The 19,277-nt window shown below is 36.9% G+C and overlaps 1 protein-coding gene across 4 annotated transcripts in view; it reads left to right on the forward strand.

Moving 5' to 3' along the window:
* Positions 1-5,183: 5,183 nt before the first annotated feature.
* The window catches only part of LOC127861945 (peroxiredoxin-1-like), a 35,555-nt gene continuing 21,461 nt past the window's right edge, over positions 5,184-19,277 (forward strand). The window contains exons 1-2 of one of the 4 annotated variants that reach the window (XM_052400710.1): positions 5,184-5,245; positions 10,646-10,887. In XM_052400710.1, coding sequence (XP_052256670.1) covers positions 10,666-10,887 — 222 coding nt within the window. In that variant the 5' untranslated portion in view covers positions 5,184-5,245; positions 10,646-10,665. Of the gene's footprint in view, positions 5,246-10,393; positions 10,518-10,645; positions 10,888-13,326; positions 13,625-19,277 lie in introns of those variants that run through there. The other 3 variants (XM_052400709.1, XM_052400711.1, XM_052400712.1) reach the window with 3 other exon arrangements.

Raw genomic sequence — 19,277 nt, forward strand, 5'->3', positions numbered from 1 at the left:
AAAGATGGGTATGGTGGTGTCCTTCTCGTTCTGAAAAAAGACTTGATCCATGAGAAGAATGACATAGGACCAAACAGTGAGCTTGAAATGTTTGCAAAAGTAACCCTAGATATATAAAAAACAAAACACTTTTAACTGGCTCCATGTAAAGATCACCCAACAGCAATGAAACCTTTACTGAAGACATATGTTCCACCATTGAAGGCATCATGAACCGTCACAGAAATGCTGTGTTATGGATTGGAGGTGACCTGAACTTACCTGACATCAACTGGGTAACAAACACAGTGAATGGAAACCAGAATTAGTTTAGTTTAGTTTTGTTTAAACCTATTTATTTTAGCTCGATTGCATCGAAACCCTGATGCTTATATAAACGCCATCGAGTCCGTTTCCAGGGCCTAGAACCAGTACTTGGTGTCTTTGGGAGAGATCTAAAGAACGCTCCCACGGTGGGGATCGAACCCATGACTTCCCGGTCGCTAGGCAGACACCCTATCCATTACACCACGGCGACAAGAATTCTGGCAGCATCAACAAAAGGATCATCGATCTTGTGGAACACTGCAACCTACACCAGATGGTCACACAACCAACAAGAAAAGACAACATTCTGGGTGTCTTCCTCACCAATCGTCCAACCTTGACGACACGCAGTATACACTGCCCGGACTTGGTGACCACGACATTGTTGTTCATAGTATCTAGCGCCTCAGCCAAGAGATCGAAGCCGGTGCAAAAATATCTACCTATGGAAAAAGCTGATCTTGTCTCATTGCAGAACAAAGGCCTCCAGTTTCAGCAATACTTCAAAGGAACATACACAACCCTAAGCAACATAAATACAATGTAGGAAGACATAAAAGATAATCTCATCAATCTTTTAGACAAATGTGTGCCTTCAAAGATGAGTAGCCCTCGGTTTAGCCAGCCATGGATAAATAGGGGGATCAAACAGCTTAGTCGTAGAAAGAAAAGAGCATATGTCAAAGCAAGATCTAGCAAATCAAAAAAATAAAAAGATATGAAGAACTTCAAAAAATCCAAACTTGCCTGTAATGACGCCTAGAATCAATACATAACAGATATTATCAGCCCAGATTCTTCATCTAACCCAAAAAAGTTGTACAGTTTCATTAAAAGCAAGAAAACTGACAGCCAGGGAGTAGCAACATCGAAGGCCAAGACGGGGATAACACACTCAGACAGCGATACAAAGGCTCACGTCCTGAACGAGCAGTTTGCTTCCGTCTTAAACAAGGATGAAGACATAAAAACTATCTCTGACATGGGACCAAGCACACACGACCCTATGGGGCATATAACTGTCACAGAGAAAGGTGAGTATAAGATCTTTGCTGGACTTGACCCACACAAGACAACAGTACCGGATCACCTCCCAGGCTCCCATTAAGACTGTTAAAAGAAGCAGCAACTGAGCTCTTACCAGTCTTCACACTGTTTTTTAGCATACAAGGCACTTTAACACACCGTCACAAGCTCGATCATGAAACATATGGACAAAAACAACATACTTACAGACGCCCAACATGGATTCCGTAAACGCAGATCATGTGAGACCCAGCTTATCCAGACAGTCCATGATCTTGCACGCAACATTGATGCCGCTGTCCAGACCGATGTCATACTATTGGACTTTTCGACAGCATTCTATAAAGACCCCCACCAACGCCTGTTAACAAAGCTTCAATTCTATGGAATTAGAAACAACCTAATGGAATAAATAAACAGTTTCCTCGGAGAGCGGAGCCAGAGAGTAATCCTGGATGGCAGCAAGTCCAGAGATACGCCTGTACAGTCCGGAGTCCACCAGGGCAGCGTCCCAGGACCTCTCCTGTTCCTGCTATTTATTAACGATCTACCTGAATATGTATCACCAGAATCCACCACTAGAATGTTTGCAGACGACCGTGTCCTCTACCGCCACATCAAGACAGACGAAGATGCTAGAGCCCTACAACAGGATCTTGAAGGCCTTCATAGATGGGAAAAGGATTGACTGATGAAGTTTCACCGTCAAAGGTGCCAGATACTACACATAACCAACAAGAAACAAGAGATGTGTTTGTCAGAAACGCAATGCCCCCTATTGCGCCGCTTTGAATCCATATATTTGACCGTTTATCTTGAAGGATGACCTTGACCTTTCACCACTCAAAATGTGCAGCTCCATGAGATACACATGCATGCCAAATATCAAGTTGCTATCTGAAATATTTTAAAAGTTATGACAGAGGTTAAAGTTTAGTGACAGACACACAGACAGGCCAAAAAAACAATATATCCCGATCATTCGATCCGGGGACATAACAACCTATCAGACAACCCTATAACATACATGGACATTTATTAGAAGAAGCGGACACAGCTAAATATTTAGGCATCAACTTCCACAAATCACTCAGCTGGAACCATCACATTGACATCATAACAAGAAATGCCAACAATGCCAGATCATTCATACAGGGAAACATCCAACAATGCCCCCGAAAGACCAAAGAGTTATGCTATTTAACCCTGGTGAGGCCACTTGTTGAATACTCCATCAACAAGTGCATCATCTGGGATCCATTTACCAGTGCAAACATCTTGAAGCTTGAGATGGTGCAACGCCGAGACGCAAGGATGGTCTTCTCAGACTAAAGAAGGACCAGCAGTGTTAGTGCTATGCTCCAGCAACTAGGGTGGCCACCTCTCCAAGAGCGCAGAGCCCACGCAAAGGTTACCATGATGTACCGCATCGCCAACGGCATTGTTGAAGTCCCTTCATCCAACCTCACTGTCATCAGCTCCGCAAGAGGTCACGGACTCCACTATCTGGTACCATTTGCTAGAACTCAATGTTACCAAAGAACATTCTTCTTCCCAGACACCATTCGCATCGGTAGTTAGCTGCGCAACCATCGACAGCTTCAAGATGGAAGTGCTACCAGTGACCCTCCGATAGACAGTACTTGACGTTTTTACCTGCACTATACATAGGATTTTTATTCTTTTTTATTTTATTTCAATCACTTTAACTGTACATAGACACATCTTGCATCGCAATGCGCTAGTACGAGTATACGTCGAAAGGTGTCTGTACTGTATTGGAAGAAGAAAAAGAAGAGTAAATGAACACATTAAACTTAAAATGGTTATATCATAAATTAACACAGTTTCAACTCTCGAAAGCAAGGTATTATAACGGGATGTCGGTACTTAAAATTTTAGTAACACATATTGTTATATTGGATTTTTAACAGAATTTAATTTATATATTACGGCGGCATTCTCACAATTGGTTAGCTGGTTTTTAGAACTTCTTACCTTAATATTTACAGATTGATATATATGCAGGAACGCCAATGTTTTTCATTAAAGCAATATTTCTAATAAAATTTGAGTGAATTATGTGTTTCGCAAATTGTATCAAATTCTTTTTGTGTTTCGCTTAAAACACGTTATTTTTAGACTTCATCTTAGATAATATTTTCGGGCCAAAATATACCCATTGCGGTACGCATGTTTTGCAAAGGCCAAGAATTCGACTCATTTAATTTGAACTATATTTTGTTGTGTTATTAGTATTTTAGATGACCTGTTTTATACATCGAGTGTATAATATGAATGCAATACTGCTGGGGCAACTGGAGTTTCACTGCTTTATGTTTACTTATATAACCATTATTTTGTTTTAATACGATTCCTAAATGGATTGATATGTCATGCTTGGAAAATCTGTGTTGCCTTAGTATCTTCATAAAGTGGCCGTTTGATGAGAAAATATCTATCTGGGTAATCTGAAAATTCTCAAGCCGTTATTATACAGGAAAGACATGAAATTTAATTTCTTACTGGTGTTGGTATTATTTTCAGTTCAGATTAAAAGGTCATTTTGCCTTTAAGTGACTGAATATACGGTTAAGATGCTGTAATAAAACATTTGTTTCAGACAAGAGTTATTAAATGACAGTTATGTATAAGTACATGTACTTGCTACATGCAGATGTATAGTATTGGATTGTTTGCAGGTTGCTAAAATTGTGCAATTCATTGGTGATCCAAGAATGAAAAGTAGCAATTAGTTCTTTTAACTTGAGCGAAAAGAGTCAGATATCATAATAAGTGCAGAGTTATGTGAAAACGGCATGGTTGGTCGTTTCAAACACAATGGAAGAGGAATAAGGAAGTCATAAATTAGAAAACCTAGATCATGTAATGAAGCGCGAGCAACCAAATATAAATAAATCGATAAGTTGCTGTTTTTCTGTCTAACACTGTTGTCATTGAATTTAGAAATAGGTGTTATGTCTTTATGATCGGAAGCAAATACTTCAGCCATACATTGATTTCAAAAAGTTGATTGTAAATGTTATTTTATTCGATATCGTGTAAGTTTTCCCAAAGAACATCATAGGCCAGTTAATTTTCGGTCAATTCGGTCCAAGTCGCATGAATATGAACTTTTTCCCACTGGAAACCTCTAAAGGGTAAAATAAACTAAAAGTGTAATAACTCAGCATGTTGTAAGTCAATTTATATTGCGCTTGGAGTATATTTGCCTTGTATAAATATTCTCATAAAGTTGTGTGAAGATTGGCCGAAAAAAGAAAACTGCTGAATAGAAACAAGTTTAAACAAATCAAGGACATAATTATCTCGACGACTTCTTTAGTGAGCTGCTGAGTTTCGAACTTCGTCTAAATGTAAACTCCTCAGAGGCTATAATGACGCTGAGAGACGTATATATAGATGTTATCTAACTTATCTGGTATACATGTGCTTTTTCTTTTATGTAACCAATAATGAAGCTATGTACGACGCAGATGAACCTCCAAACAAAAGAAGATCCAAAAACAAATTGTCTTGTATAATTTTCTTTCAATGGCTTTGTAAAAACTTAAAGGAATGCATTGCTTCCGTGTAATGTATTACGCATGTCAGGGAAACCATTTCCTAACTTTGGTTAAAATCCATCTTAAAGGAAAATACAAATACGAACTCTTTAAAGCGAACATTGGTTTCACAAGCAATAATGATGTTTCCAAAATATTTATCATTATAATATAATCTTCCTAGCTAAATAATGAAAATGACGAATACATTTTGACCAGGTTTGGAACCAGTCGAATCTGAGTGTGGGCAGGTATCCATAGTAGTATTTAACCCTCTAATGTGTCAAGCTCGCTTTCTCACCATTACGTAACAATCGCAAACACGCCGGTTGTCACAATTATTTAAGGTATGACAGTTTGAATCATTAATTTACGGTATTATTATAGTATTATTTCGCTCTAGTCTATAATTTAACATTATTATGTACAGAGGTTTTGTATTATTATGTTTATAGTTTGAGTCTTTAAATTACATCCAAATCTTGACCTTGTCCTTCACATAATTAAGTAGACTAGTTCTGGTTACCATAATTTAAAATGTCGCTTCACTGGTCAACGCTTGTAAAAGTGATGTCAGTTCCGTATCGCTAATGAAATTATGAACGTATGTTTTAAAGACAGCGACTGACATTTATTTTGATTGAGGGTGTTTGATTGAATTTCACCCTGGGCTAACCTTGACTTTCTGGCAGTTTCTAAATATAAACGAGTGTGTATGTTATGAGCATAGTTTCACTAATTCAAGTTCAACTCTCAGCTTTATAACCATATATGTTTATAACCCAAAGAGTGGCAGAGAGTTGCAATGCGCCATCTTTTGTCCAAAGGTGCAAAATTTGATCACCACAGAAAATGCTAAGGAACACTGATACTGCAAAAACTTATCAACCTTTACCTGTCTAAAGCACAAACGCATGCAAATCGTACCATTAAAGCAAGAAATAATTGCGTTTTATTTACTTTTTTTATTCTTTCATACGCTCTATCCACCATAATGGGAAACTGGTGTTATGTTGCAGACTAAAAGCAGGCCTCAACACTAACTTTTTTTCAACTAGCCCATTTGGGCTAGTAAATGCAGAACCTACTAGCCCTGACCAATCTTTCATGTGCCTGACCAAAGTATTGTCAAAACATTTATATTTATCATTCAAAATGCATTTTCTTGTGCGTGGAGATGCGCAATTATGATTCAACAAAAATTGGTTGCCGTCTGACAACAAATCGTAAGTGGATCTTAAATGTCACAAAATAACGTGTTACAGTAGTCGTCAGGGCTCGAATTTAACTTTTTGTTCTACTTGCAAAACATTGCGAGCAGCTTAAATACAAACTTGCAAAATCAAAAACATTCTCGCAAATTTTGCTGGAAACATAAATAAAAGCAAGTTTGGACATTAGTTTAGTACTATTAAAACAAAATAAAATATGACATCGACAACAAGTTTTAGTTTTATATTAAGTTCTTTTTCCCACTTTTTCACTGTTTTCGTAGAAGGATTTAATTTTCTTTTTTTTTCTAACTCAACGGTTAACTTTGCTTTATCTTTCATATTGTTATTTCCGGCTGCGGGCAAAAAGAAAATAGTTATTTTCTGCTTCGACGCCATGTCTGTTCAAGTTCAAACGGACCTGATCCCAAACCGAAATTATAAAAAAATTCCAATTTCCCACCAAAAAAAAAAAAAAATTTTTTTTTTTCTTTAGAAAGAAGTGTCTTATGACTTATGATTATTAATGTCCAGCTGATGTGTATCCTACCAACAAGCACTGCTGTGTTTGAGCGAGGATTCAGCACCATGAACCTGCTGTGCTCCCCATTACGCAGCACATTCACACAAACCAAACTTACTCATCTGATGCTTACCTGAATTGAAGGTCTAGATCTGAATGACAAAACATTGGAGGAGCTGTGTGATGCTTTCAAAAACAGAAAGCTGAGAAAAATTATGCTGTAACTTGTGTGATTAACCAGTGTTTGTTTTGGTAAAAAATATCTTCTACAAGTTTTTGACTGAACAGTTCTTATCTCAGAGTGTAACTGTAACAGAAAAACAAAATTGCAGTGCTTGAATAAACGTTGATCATGCCCAATATTGCATGTGCTTATATAAAGAAGACAAAATAACAAATAAAAACAAATTTATTTGTTAAACCACTGACTTATTTAAGCATGATAAATTCACAATGTTTTCCCAAAATGAGCCGGTTCATCGAAGCAAAAATTCCCAAAATGGACAATTTTGTCGATAAAAAATTCCCAATTTGGTCAGACTCCTTTTCCCAAGATAGGCAGAAAAAACCCTGCACTTATAAACTATTGAAGTACTGTTATTTTTTATCATAATAAAAATGTTTAATTCATCCCAAATTTCATAGTTAATTATGCTATTTTGTTCAATCCAAAAGCTTTTGGCTGTTAAATATGAAGCAAAACAAATCACTGCATGCTGTGTTAACTGTTCACATTATGTCTGTCATTCAACATGCATGTATTGTGCAGTAACAAAGGGGGGTTGTCTATGTCTATGTGTCACATTTCTAGTTGTCTTGCACGCTAATTAATGGTTATTGTGGAATTCACTTTGTGCAGTAAGCTGAATGGTATATACATTCAGGGCTCAATATTAACCTAAAAATCTAGTAAACATTTAGAAAATCTACTTGCCCTGAACGTAAAGACACTTGCCCAAACATGAAATATCACATTAACTGTAAACCTCATATTTTTTCGGCGTAAGCTGTATTAAGCCAGCTTTTCACCCTGACTTGACCTTTGTAAGTGTCCAATAATATTCAAATAAAATTTCCCGCGGCTAGGTACGAATGAATACTCTTCATTTATTCCATTGGCTGATTTGAGTATAACACCAGAACATTGGAAACATATCCGCGTCTTTGTAAAACTGTTTTATTGCATGAAACAATTTTATCTCTAATGAAAATGCTCAATAGATAGAACAGTTTTACAATCAATTTTCGACATAAATACAGTTTGTGCGTTCACCTTTTATTTTCAGAGAATTACTAGCGCAAAAGCGTTTATACTAAAGGCTATATTCTCATATTTAGTACTTACTTGCATTGCATTTCAACCCACGAGGTTTCGGGTCAATTCGCGGCCAGTGTGTGAAAGTCAGAGTTTATATACAGTTCATCACTGGAGTTAGCAGAAGGGGTTGTGATCTTTTCATTGAAGGAAAAAATTGGAATCTATGCTATTTTTGTCTGATGGAGTAAATAGTTCGTTTAGTCGCTTTGTCGATATATCAATATTTTAGGCACAGCTGTTGCCTTGGTCGTGTACAGTTGGCGTAAACAAGCCTTCGTTTCAGCAGCAGAATTGTTACCTAACTTTAATGCATTGCATTCCAATCCGCAAGGTATCAAGGTCAGTTTGCGGTCAGTTGCAGAAATCTTTATATAAACGCCGTCTCGTAAACTTTGTGCACTTGAAGTCTGTTTTGATCAGAAAGATACTAAATAAAGATATTCGGCGATATTATTGTGGTATGTCAATCATCGATTTTTAATATGTTTTCAACATTTGCATGATAAGGACCAATTTTGATAAAATTAATTAGAAATATTTAACCATTTAGACCAGTTTATTAAGCATGAGCACAATAATTCACTATACTATAATTATGCAATTAAATAAGATTCGAGTATTGCCGGCTGACCTATATGCACTCGTTTATTTTCATGTTTCTTGTGTTTTTCTATTCTGTCAATATAGATGTCTGAGTAATAATATCACATAAAGCAAAATAAGCCACGAAATCTGGCGCAACACCCCGTAATTGATTTGCTTGTGATGTAGCTAAGAACTGCGCAGAAAAAAGGCATCCGCTACTTTTTATCTCATAGAGATAACTTTTGATCGTTCATAAACATCGACCACAATCAACGCCGTATATCTTTTTTAAAGATATTTCTTGTTTAATAAAGATCAAAATTACACCACAAAACCTTTTTTATTTTTTAACATTTAACAAAATGATTACAGCAATTAAAGTCTAAATTAAATGCTCTTTGTTCATTTTTATGCCCCCTTCAAAGAAGAGGGGGTATATTGTTTTGCACATGTCGGTCCGTCCGTCCGTATGTACGTCCGTCCGTATGTCCGTCCACCAGATGGTTTTCGGATGATAACTCAAGAACGCTTAGGCCTGGGATCATGAAACTTCATAGGTACATTGATCATGACTCGCAGATGACCCCTATTGATTTTCAGGTCACTAGGTCAAAGGTCAAGGTCACGGTGACCTGAAATAGTAAAATGGTTTCCGGATGATAACTCAAGAACGCTTATGCCTAGGATCATGAAACTTCATAGGTACATTGATCATGACTCACAGATGACCCCTTTCGATTTTCAGGTCACTAGGTCAAAGTCAAGGTCATGGTGACCCGAAATAGTAAAATGGTTTCCGGATGATAACTCAAGAACGCTTATGCGTAGGATCATGAAACTTCATACATTGATCATGACTCGCAGATGACCCCTATTGATTTTCATGTCACTAGGTCAAAGGTCAAGGTTACGGTGACCCGAAATAGTAAAATGGTTTCCGGATGATAACTCAGAAATGCTTACGCCTAGGATCATGAAACTTCATAGGTACATTGATCATGACATGCAGATGACCCCTATTGATGTTCAGGTCACTAGGTCAAAGGTCAAGGTCACAGTGATTCATTAATTGTGTTTGTCCAAAACTATAACCTTGGTTAAAGTTTTGCAATATCTAAAATGGTTTCCAGATGATAACTCAAGAATGCTTATGTCTAGGATCATGAAACTTCATAGGTACATTGATCATGACTCACAGATGACCCCTATTGATTTTCAGGTCACCATGTCAAAGGTCAAGGTCACAGTGACTTGAAACAGTAAAATGGTTTCCTGATGATAACTCAAGAATAATAAGGCCTAGGATCATGAAACTTCATAGGTACATTGATCATGACTGGCAGATGACCCCTATTGATTTTCAGGTCACTAGGTCAAAGGTCAATGTCACAGTGACAAAAACGTATTCACACAATGGCTGCCACTACAACTGACAGCCCATATGGGGAGCATGCATGTTTTACAAACAGCCCTTGTTGCACTTGCCCCGGCAGACAATTAGATTATAAAATAACTTGCCCGGACCCAACTTTTACTTGCCAGGGGCAATAGGACAACCGTTAATGTTGAGCCCTGAATACATGACCACTGATTTACCACAAATGCAAAATGCATGTCATTATATTTAATATGATGGTCTTGTAAAGTATTAAACATTCAGTCTATTACACTCTGTAATATCTTACCTTCTACTGTCTCCAAATAATAATCTGGATAAAAAGAAAAAGTCTGAGACAATGAGACGGGTTTAAAGAATATAGCCAATTACAAAACTTACTGTACTTTTTGCATAGACATTCCTGTGTATGTCTAAAATTTGGGGACACTGTTTGTCTTGAAAGTATTTTTTTTTTATTTGTCTAAATGGTTGATAATGATATGTTATTGCCCTCAATATGAAATTGCCTTGGGTGCGTCGGAACAAATATACAGTCTTCACAAGACATCTTTTGAATTATGGGACAATAACAAACTTTTAGGAGGTAAGATATGACTTATAATCCATTGTTTGGCTCTAACATGTATTTTGCTTATGAATCTTTTTTTTTGTATTTTGGTTATTGTGGTTAATGATTATACGTTGTAATTACTTTACAACCTTTTGTTTTAGTGCCACCTAGGAACGTGAACATGAGACTGAGTCTTTTAGCCACTCATGGTCAGCAATGGCTGCTTGCCGTGCAACCTCATGGCGTCAGGAGCTTTGTAAGCAGTGGAAAGTCTGGGGAAGGCAGTAACAGGCAGAGTGTTGGACTGGCTGAACGGGCTACATGCCGTATGTGGTGCATGTGTGGCACATCCCTGTCTTCTCCAGCCTTCATGCAGATTGCTCTCACAGCAAGGCATGCAGCAGTAGGAACACAGTTTTGTTGGATTCTTGTCATGTTCTCAATAGTGTCTGTCAGTATTATAGTGATGGTCTTTGTGGGTGTTACAGTATTGCAATACATGAAAGTTATCTCATGATGTTTACAAATGATGATTTTGAAAGCTATAAAGAAATGTAAACTGAATCTTGTATAGTCTATTTATCTCTTAACAAATTAATCAATATCTAGGGAGACCCCTTTGGGAAAAATTTCTTATATCAGGGCTCAACATTAATGGTTGTCCTATTGCCCCTGGCAAGTAAAAGTTGGGTCCGGGCAAGTGATTTTATAATCTAGTTGCCCACCCAGGCAAGTGCAAAAAAGAACAAAGAGCATTTAATTTAGACTTTAATTGCTGTGATCATTTTGTTAAATGTGCAAAAATAAAAAAGGTTTTGTGGTGTATCATTTTGATCTTTATTAAAAAATATGAGGTTTACAGTTAATGTTATATTTCATGTTTGGGCAAGTGGCTTTACGTTCAGGGCAAGTAGATTTTCTAAGTACTTGCCCGGCAGGGCAAGTTGGTTTTTTGGTTAATGTTGAGCCCTGTATATAATGACTTTACTTGAAATATCAATCACAAATTTACCATTGGTCTGTGCAATCAAAAAGCATAGGGCAAATAGTAAAGTACTAATTGCAAGGTATACAATATGATGCTTCATCTCGTTCAAGAAGGTATTAATGTGTAAAATGGGTATTCTCTATGCTTCAGCATGTAACTTAATACAATTTGATCATGCCTTTACAAGACTTAATGCTACTACAAAATCAAGATGAGTAATTGCTTGATATTCTGACTATTAGTTGATTTATTGTTAGTTTTAAATTACTTTTGTATGGACAGTTTTCATATAATGTTGGCTGATAAAATAAGCAACCAAATAAATACTCCATAAAATCACAACATAACAGGCATGCATTTGGCTCAGCCTCAAACCTTTGAATGAAAATCATGAGATCAATTAACGTTGCATGATTGTTACTAAAAGTGGTTGTATTGTTTCTAATCCCCCTACAAAGATATGTGAACAAATAGAAGTTAGTTTACTTTATTTACATGCCTTCTTTATTTAAATTTGCACCAGGATGTACATTTTTAAATAAACACTCCCTCCCTAATAAACACACCCTATGGCAAAAAATAAAATGCATGTGTGAATACAATAATTAATAGACCTCCATTTTAAATAATAATGCACTAGTAGACCCCCACACGATAAAGTAATTTTCATAATTTCATGTACAGGTAATCTGGCATAAAAGCAACTAAATTTATCCTGTTTATCCAACCGTTTACATTTAGTATTCAATGCTTTTGAAACCATCTAGGTTAAGTTTTAAATGTTAATAAATGTATGATATAAAATTATTTCTACTTCCAACATTAAAAATGCTGATTCCTATGCAGTGTTTTTCTCTCACCATTTTGGAAATGGGGCCTTGTCCCTTTTGATATGTGAAATGTCTTTTTAATAAAATTTGGAAATGTGTTATTGTTTTTTATTGTGTTTTTATTATTTTGGTAACTTTCAGTTGGGAATTTTAGGACATGATTTGGGAAAAAGATATGCTTTTGATATTGGAAATTGTGGTGAATTTTTGCCCCATATTTGACAAGAAAACTCTGGCACACGTAGTATTGAATGTGGAAATTTGTGGTAATAACTTAATAAACACGTATTATAGTGAAAAATAAATATTGCAAGTTACTCTCACTAATCATGTTGCCGAAGTATTTAAAAACCCAAAACTGTATTATGCAGCACTATGACAATATTATAACACATGCTATGTTTATACTTTTTTCTCTACAATATAATGTATGGCACTGTAAAGGCCATTGAAGTCAGTCTGTTAGGCACTTCTGTTGTTGTTTACAGCGTGCTTCATTAGGTATGAAGCAATTAAGCCAAGCTATTGAACCTTCAAATTCTTAATCTTAATTTTATCTTCATCATCACTGTGAAAAATAAATTGTTAATTTCAATTAACTGATTGGGGGCCATTTTACCATTAGGACTTTTGTTTAAATTCAAAGCCCTAGCACACTTAACATAAGACTCAGCTGATACAATTTTGATCTCAAGAGTCAATATTCTTGTGATTTGAATCCCAGAAAAAGTCCAGATAATTATAGCAGAATAAAAATGTAAAAATATTTTTTTATAAAAATGAAAAGATGGATACTCTTAGGGATTCTAGGCTGTGTAATTTTACTTTATCCATAAGACAAAATGGCCTGTACTAATAAAAAAGAAACCACACCGACTGACATTATTGATTTTTATTGGGTGTCACAAATGCGTCTCCTCAAACCTCTGATCTTCTTGTGATCAGGCAGTATTAATACACACTGCAGTGCTCCTGTCATTCATAACAAGTCTTTACCACTTAGATTAGAGTTGGCTAGTGGATGTTGGAACATTTACATTGTTAAGTTTTATAACTGTTACAATATACTTAACATCATTGTATTTGAGGAAACATGTTGTTTAAGGGTTTGAAGTTTATTTTATAACAACATTGCTCTCTTTGAAGAGGTGGCCTTTAATTTTACATTTGACGTGCATACTTGGAAAATAAAAAGCTGTGCCATTGTGAAATCAATAATATTGGATGTGACACGCATGTATAGGAGATATGTGCTAGAACTGCAGTCAGTGTTAAATCAGTGTCAACCTGCTTCATTAGAGGAAAATAAAACACTTGTAGTGGTAAATATTCTATTGATCAAGTTATTTGTGGTGAAGAAGCAGGTTCAAACTAGATCTTAATGATTTTTTGTATGCCCCCATTTCGAAGAAGAGGGGGTTTATTGTTTTGCACATTTCGGTCCGTTGTTCGGTGTGTCCGTCGGTCCGTCCGTCCACCAAATGGTTTGATGATAACTCAAGAATGCTTAGGCCTTGGATCATGAAACTTCATAGGTACATTGATCATAACTGGCAGATGACTCCTATTGATTTTCAGGTCACTAGGTCAAAGGTCAAGGTCACAGTAACTTGAAGCAGTAAAATGGTTTCCGGATGATAACTCAAGAACGCTTAAGCCTAGGATCAGGAAAGTTCACGGGGACATTGATCTTGACTGGCAGATGACCCCTATTGATTTTTTGGTCACTATGTCAAGGGTCAAGGTCACAGTGACTTGATACAGTAAAATGGTTTCCGGATGATAACTCACGAATGCTTAGGGTTCATCAGGAAAGTTCATAGGGACATTGGTCATGACCGACAGATGACCCCTATCGATTTTCAGGACTCTAGGTAAAAGTTCAAGTTCACAGTTACCTGAAGCCACTACAACTGAAGGCCAATTTGGGGGGCATGCGTGTTTTACAAACGGCCCTTGTTTAATGTATTGTTTTGTTAACTGAAAGCTGCCAAAAAAAAATTTTGGCCTAAGGCTTTTCATTTTTTGCTCCACTGGCCAGAGGCCAGCGGGGCTTATGTCATGGTACTGAGTCCGTCTACGTGCGTCCGTCCGTGCGTGGGTCCGTGCGTTAACTTTTTCTTTAAACATCTTCTCCTAAAGTACTGGTCCAATTCTGATGAAATTTCTCAGGAATGTTCCTGGGGTGAACCTCTTTCAAATTTGTTCATATTATGCCCCTGGGGTCAAATTTGACCCTGCCCCAGGGGGTCAAAATATTGAAAATTTGCTTATATAAGGCCTATTTTGTGAAAACATTAAAAATCTTCCCGTCCATAACCATTGGGCCTAGGGCTACAAAATTTGGTATGTAGTGACATCTTATAGTCCTCTACCAAGTTTCTTCAAATTATGCCCCTGGGGTCAAATTTGACCGTGCTCCAAGGGATAAAAAAATTGAAAATTTGCTTATATAAGGCCTATTTTGCGAAAACTTTAAAAATCTTTTCGTCTATAACCATTGGGCCTAGGGCTACCAAATGTGGTATGTAGTGACATCTTATAGTCCTCTACCAAGTTTCTTCAAATTATGCCCCTGGGGTCAAATTTGACCGTTCCCAAGGGGTCACAAGTTGAACATATGCTTATATTGGGCCCATTTTGTGCAAACTTTAAAAAATCTTTTTGTCCATAACCATGGGGCCTATTTCTACCAAATTCGGTATGTAGTGACATCTTATAGTTGTCTACTTAGTTTGTTCAAATTATGCCCCTGGGGACAAATTTGACCCTGCCCCGGGGTCACAAAAATGAACATATGCTTAAATAAGGCCTATTTTGTGCAAACTTTAAAAAACTTCTTGTTCATAATTATAGAGCTTAGGGCTACTCAATTTGGTGTGAAGTGATATCTTATAGTCCTCTACCAAATTTGTTCAAATTATTCCCCTGGGCTCAAATTTGACCCTGCCCCGGGGGTCACAAACTGAACATATGACGTTTACCAGGGGAGATTACTGCGGCCGTGTGGCTGTGACCAACAACAACATGTAAACATGAGATAAAAACCTGTCATTTAGTGCCATTTTAGATCAGATGGTGACTGCTTACAAAGGAATTAAAGTAAGAACATGTGTTATGAATGTTTTTCTTATAAACTGTTAAAAGTCGGGTTTTATTTAAATATGTCGAAAGTGAACATATATCTGGATAAAAATATTTTGGATGACATGTTAATTTCATGTCTTTTTTGTAGTGTTTAAACCAGTTTAATAATATCTTATTGATTTTAAAAACACAACTTCCATGAACATAATTATTTAAAGAAAAGTCAATGTATGATACTGCATGGTAAACTCATACTTTGTATCCAAGAGAAGGTGTTGGAATTAAAGAAGTGCAATGTTCTTAACTATCGTATATGCTGCTTTTTAATAACTAATGATTCATTGTTCCATTTGTGAATCGTGACTCATGAATTGTGGATATGATTGTCAATTGCTCAACGATCCATATATATTTCTGACCATTTTATTATTTTCTTAATATAAGTTATGAATTGATCTTAGAAGTCAAATGTATAACTTAATTAAATACATTTATAAATATAAAGAAATAATCTTTAGATAATCATAATATTCTCAGGCCTGTTGGTCTTAGGGATGTGTGGGTTGTTAATTATATTTTGAGATGATTCTTTACAAAGAAACTACTATTGTATTTGTTATAAATGTGTGAAAGGCTCTAAGAAGGAACCAGAGATTATTAACCCTTTACCAAACACTAATACAGTGTTCTGCCGTGGATGCGCCCTTGCGTCATTGGCGCAAAAATAAAAGATTTGTCCCCACCCGTTTTGCGTATATGGGTCCGCGAGCGCACAGGAATTAGTAATAAAAACTAATCAATTCAATTGGTAAGTCGGTAAAGTAATCGAGTGAGTGTGTAACCAAATGGAATTATTTCATTGGAGGTGACGTCATTTTGCAGCCAATGGTAAATTTACTTTAATAACACTTTATTGCATTGGTAAGTTGAGATTATAACAACCAATCAAAATGGCGTTAAGTGACCTGCTGAAGAAAACAAAATCCATTTTGGTTTTTGTTCTCCGGCAAGTAAAATTAGAAAATATGACGATAATAATAACAACACCCCAACAGAGTCTTCCCAAATCCCAACAGCGTTTAGCAATGACAAAAAAGTTTACCCCTGGCCCTAAACATACGTTCCAAGCAAATTGGCTTCGAAAATTGTCTTGGTCACTGTTTGACAACAACAAAATAACATACACTTTGTGCATAAAGCACAAAAAAACGCCTTTACTATCGGTAATTCTAATTATCGAACAAGTACTTTGATACGCAATGCTGAGTTCAATGACCATAAATCTGTTGAAAGTTTTGTAAATATGTTGACTATTGTTTGACAGTTTTAAAAAGTTTTAAAAATATTCATGGTTGAATTAGAATGTTACGTCCTGTGGACTTGCTGTAAGAAGAAAACAAGCAAATTTAAGAGTGCAAGTAAAATATAATTAGTTTCTGAAAATTAAATTCTGCTACAAATATATTTCTCTGTCCGCATATTTTTCCTTTTTGTCCCCACTTTTTTAACCCTAAAGGGTCCCTCTCCCCAACAGTAAAAATTCACGGCAGAACACTGCTAATAGGATTTTACGGGTTTGCAGCTGACAACTTTATAAATAATTGTGATAAAAGGAGAAATTGCTCTTTTATCGCAATTATTTCTACCCTACCTGATCATTTCCTTCATATTCCATAACAATTTAATTGTCGTCTGCAACCTCTTTCAAAATGGGAAAGTCCAAAATGTGTCGTTTGGTTAAGGGTTAAGGCATTTTGATTCCTATGGGTCTTGTGAATCTGTTTTAAATCAAATGCGTAGATTTGATCTTCAGAATCTAAAAATATGTGAAATAGAAAGAACGACAATATCTTTTGGAGAGATAAATGTACCTACGCTATAAGCAAAGGACCTGTGCAACGATTCCCGGGCTTTTTAGTCTGTTTAGTTAACACGGTAGTAACTTTTTATGTCCCCCACTATAGTAGTGGGGGACATATTGTTTTTGCCCTGTCTGTTGGTTGGTTGGTCTGTTGGTTGGTCTGTTTGTTGGTCTGTTTGCGCCAACTTTCACATTTTGCAATAACTTTTGCTATGTTGAAGATAGCAACTTCATATTTGGCATGCATGTGTATCTCATGAAGCTGCACATTTTGAGTGGTGAAAGGTCAAGGTCATCCTTCAAGGTCAGAGGTCAAATATAGGTGGCCAAAATCGCTCATTTTATGAATACTTTTGCAATATTGAAGATAGCAACTTGATATTTGGCATGCATGTGTATCTCATGGAGCTGCACATTTTGAGTGGTGAAAGGTCAAGGTCATCCTTCAAGGTCAGAGGTCAAATATATGTGGCCCAAATCGCTTATTTTATGAATACTTATGCAATATTGAAGATAGCAACTTGATATTTGGCATGCTTGTGTATCTCATGGAGCTGCACATTTTGAGTGGTGAAAGGTCAAGGTCAAGGTCATCCTTCAAGGTCTGAGGTCAAATATATGTGGCCCAAATCACTTATTATGCCCCCCTTCGAAGAAGAGGGGGTATATTGCTTTGCTCATGTCGGTCGGTCTGTCGGTCGGTCTGTCGGTCCGTCCGTCCACCAGGTGGTTGTCAGACGATAACTCAAGAACGCTTGGACGTAGGATCATGAAACTTCATAGGTACATTGATCATGACTTGCAGATGACCCCTATTGATTTTGAGGTCACTAGGTCAAAGGTCAAGGTCACGGTGACCCGAAAAAGTAAAATGGTTTTTGAATGATTACTCAAGAATGCATACGCCTAGGATCATGAAACTTCATGGGTAGATTGATCATGACTCGCAGATGACCCCTATTGATTTTGAGGTCACTAGGTCAAAGGTCAAGGTCACGGTGACCCGAAATAGTAAAATGGTTTCTGGATGATAACTCAAGAATGCATACGCCTAGGATCATGAAACTTCATGGGTAGATTGATCATGACTCGCAGATGACCCCTATTGATTTTGAGGTCACTAGGTCAAAGGTCAAGGTCACGGTGACCCGAAATAGTAAAATGGTTTTCGGATGATAACTCAAGAACGCATATGCCTAGGATCATGAAACTTCACAGGTAGATTGATCATGACTCACAGATGACCCCTATTGATTTTCAGGTCACTAGGTCAAAGGTCAAGGTCACAGTAACAAAAAACGTATTCACACAATGGCTGCCACTACAACGGACAGCCCATATGGGGGGCATGCATGTTTTACAAACAGCCCTTGTTTTATGAATACTTTTGCAATATTGAAGATAGCAACTTGATATTTGGCATGCATGTGTATCTCATGGAGCTGCACATTTTGAGTGGTGAAAGGTCAAGGTCAAGGTCCAGTATATGGGTCAAAATTGCGCATTTAATGTCACTTCTGCAATATTGAAGCTAGCAATTTTATATTTAAAATGCGTGTGTATCTCAAGGAGCTGCACATTTTGAGTGGTGAAGGGTCAAGGTCAAGGTCATCCTACAAGGTCAAACATCATATAGGGGGACATTGTGTTTCTCAAACACATCTTGTTCCATATGTAAAAATGCACTCCCCCCTTCCAACTTTTAAGCGCCCAGTGGGACGAGGGATAGAAGAAGAAAGTCACATGCTTGAGTACATTTCAACCCATGCGCATAAAAAAACAGTGGAGCGATACAGGGCCATCATGGCCCTCTTGTTTAGCTTACATGAGCACAAAGTAATCGAGGTGAGTTATTGTGATCAATCAATGGGATTCGTACCGCGCGCAGCGTTCTTTGTCCGGGGTGCTTTGTCGATTTTTAGCTAGTTATCACTCTAGAGGACACATTTTTCTTGATGAAACTTGGTCAGAATGGTTATGTACACAATATCTAGGACAAGTTCAAATCTAGGTCCCATTCGTCCAAA

Source organism: Dreissena polymorpha, chromosome 16, assembly GCF_020536995.1.
Source record: "Dreissena polymorpha isolate Duluth1 chromosome 16, UMN_Dpol_1.0, whole genome shotgun sequence".
NCBI classification, from domain to species: Eukaryota; Metazoa; Mollusca; class Bivalvia; order Myida; family Dreissenidae; genus Dreissena; species Dreissena polymorpha.